The following is a 2,160-nucleotide window of genomic DNA, read 5'->3' as shown; positions in this document are numbered from 1 at the left end:
TCTTCTCCAGCACCACAGCTCAAAGGCGTCAATTCTCCTTCTATCCTCCCTAGTCATTGTCCAACTCTCTGATGCATAACAAGTGATTGCAAAGGCCATGGCCTGTATCAGGCGCACCTTAGTCTCCAGAGAGACACCGTTGCTCTTGAGTACTTTAGGTTGAGTTTTTTTGTTGTTGAATTCTAAGAATTTTTTTGTATCTTTTGGATACTAGATATTGACAAATACACAGTTTACAGAGGTTTTTCCTGTTAAGTTTTTGTTAGATTGCTTTTGTATTTTATTCATGTTGTCTTTTGATGCACAAAATTGTTTATCTTGATATCGAACTACTCTTAGTTTCTTATGTCATCTAAGACTTGGTTGCCAAATTCAAAATCAGAGAGATATATTTTGTGTTTTTTAAAAAGTATGTTTTCTTTAAAAATTTTTATAATTTCAGCCCTTACTTTGAGGTCTTTAATCCATTCTGCATTGGTATTGGAGTCTGAAGTGAGAATCTGGCTTCAGTTTTTTGTGTGTAGAGATCTGTTTGTTCTGGAGTGTGAAGTGAGAGTCCAGCTTCAGTTTTTTACATGTAGAGATCAGTTCTAACACTACTTGTTGAAGAGGCTGTTCTTTCCCACTGATGGGTGGTCTCGGCACCCTTGTTGAAAATCGGCTGACCTTAGATGCACAGGTTTATTTCCGAATTCTCAGTTCTGCTCCCTAGATCTGTATGTGTAAACTCATACTAGAATTAACAGTGTTCTGATTACTTCTGCTTTGTAGTAAGTTTTAAAGTAGATAGATGTGAGGGCTCTACAGTTCGGATCGGAGTTCTTAAAAAGCCATTGGGAAGACATAGCTACAATATTATATTGTGTATTAAATTGTAATTAAGTTCTTGCATTATTTCTGTATAGCTAATTGCAGAATCTGGTTAATAAATGAAGACGAGAAATACGGAGTTGGGAGTGCTTTTGTATACATAGGTTGTAGATAAGGATGTATAACAACGTAGTTCCATAATGACATTATACAGTTATTTCAAGGTATTTGGTAAGAGAAAATTAAACTGCCATAGAGGGACTTAAATCTTTATCTGATTAGGAAAAGAAAATTCACATTTTCTTTCCAAAGAGAGATACCACATAGATTTTTTTTGTCTAAGTGTATAAAGATTTTTTTAGAAAGATACAGAATTAAGACTTTTTTTAAAAAGTAATAATGACAAATCTTTTGTGTATGTGATTGTTACTGAGCACCATTGAGTTGGAACCGAACCACAGCTGACCCTCCAGTGGGTTTTCAGGGGCAGTAAATCACAGGGGAGAAAATTGCCCACCTTTCTCCTGTGGCACAGGTGGATTCAAGCCACGCACCTTTGGGTTGTCAGCACAGTTTCTTTCCACTTAGCCACCAGCCGCTGTTTTCTTTTCTCACTCTCCTTTTTTTATTTGAACAGGCATTGGAAAAGTGAAAAGGAAAACTAGTGTCCCAGACTCTGCCTCGCCTGCCGATGACAGCTTTGTGGACCCGGGGGAGCGTCTTTATGACCTCAACCTGCCTGCCTATGTGAAATTTAACTACATGGCAGAGAGAGAAGATGAATTATCTTTGATAAAAGGTACCAAAGTGATCGTCATGGAGAAGTGTAGTGATGGCTGGTGGCGCGGAAGCTACAATGGACAGGTTGGATGGTTCCCTTCAAACTACGTGACTGAAGAGGGCGACAGTCCCCTGGGGGACCACGTGGGCTCCCTGTCGGAGAAATTAGCGGCGGTCGTTAATAACCTAAACACAGGCCAGGTGTTGCATGTGGTCCAGGCGCTCTACCCATTCAGCTCGTCCAACGATGAAGAACTCAATTTTGAGAAAGGAGATGTTATGGATGTTATTGAAAAGCCAGAAAACGACCCTGAGTGGTGGAAATGCAGAAAGATCAACGGGCTGATTGGTCTGGTGCCAAAAAACTATGTTACCATTATGCAGAATAATCCCTTAAACTCGGGTTTGGAGCCGTCGTCTCCACAGTGTGACTACATTCGGCCCTCACTCACTGGAAAGTTTGCTGGCAATCCGTGGTATTACGGGAAAGTTACCAGGCACCAGGCAGAAATAGCTTTGAATGAAAGAGGGCATGAAGGCGATTTCCTCATTCGGGATAGTGAATCTTCG

The 2,160-nt window shown here is 40.4% G+C and overlaps 1 protein-coding gene across 1 annotated transcript in view; it reads left to right on the top strand.

The window, feature by feature from the left end:
* The window catches only part of NCK1 (NCK adaptor protein 1), a gene marked incomplete at its 3' end in the record, with an annotated part of 24,339 nt that extends 22,179 nt beyond the window's left edge, over positions 1 to 2,160 (top strand). The window contains exon 2 of the mRNA XM_006883416.1: positions 1,448 to 2,160. Within this exon, the coding sequence (XP_006883478.1) occupies positions 1,448 to 2,160 (713 nt within the window). The remainder of the gene's footprint in view (positions 1 to 1,447) is intronic.

Source organism: Elephantulus edwardii, unplaced genomic scaffold, assembly GCF_000299155.1.
Source record: "Elephantulus edwardii isolate Elephantulus edwardi_28Jun2011 unplaced genomic scaffold, EleEdw1.0 scaffold00027, whole genome shotgun sequence".
Classification (NCBI taxonomy): domain Eukaryota; kingdom Metazoa; phylum Chordata; class Mammalia; order Macroscelidea; family Macroscelididae; genus Elephantulus; species Elephantulus edwardii.
This window is presented reverse-complemented; position numbering and strand designations above follow the sequence as displayed.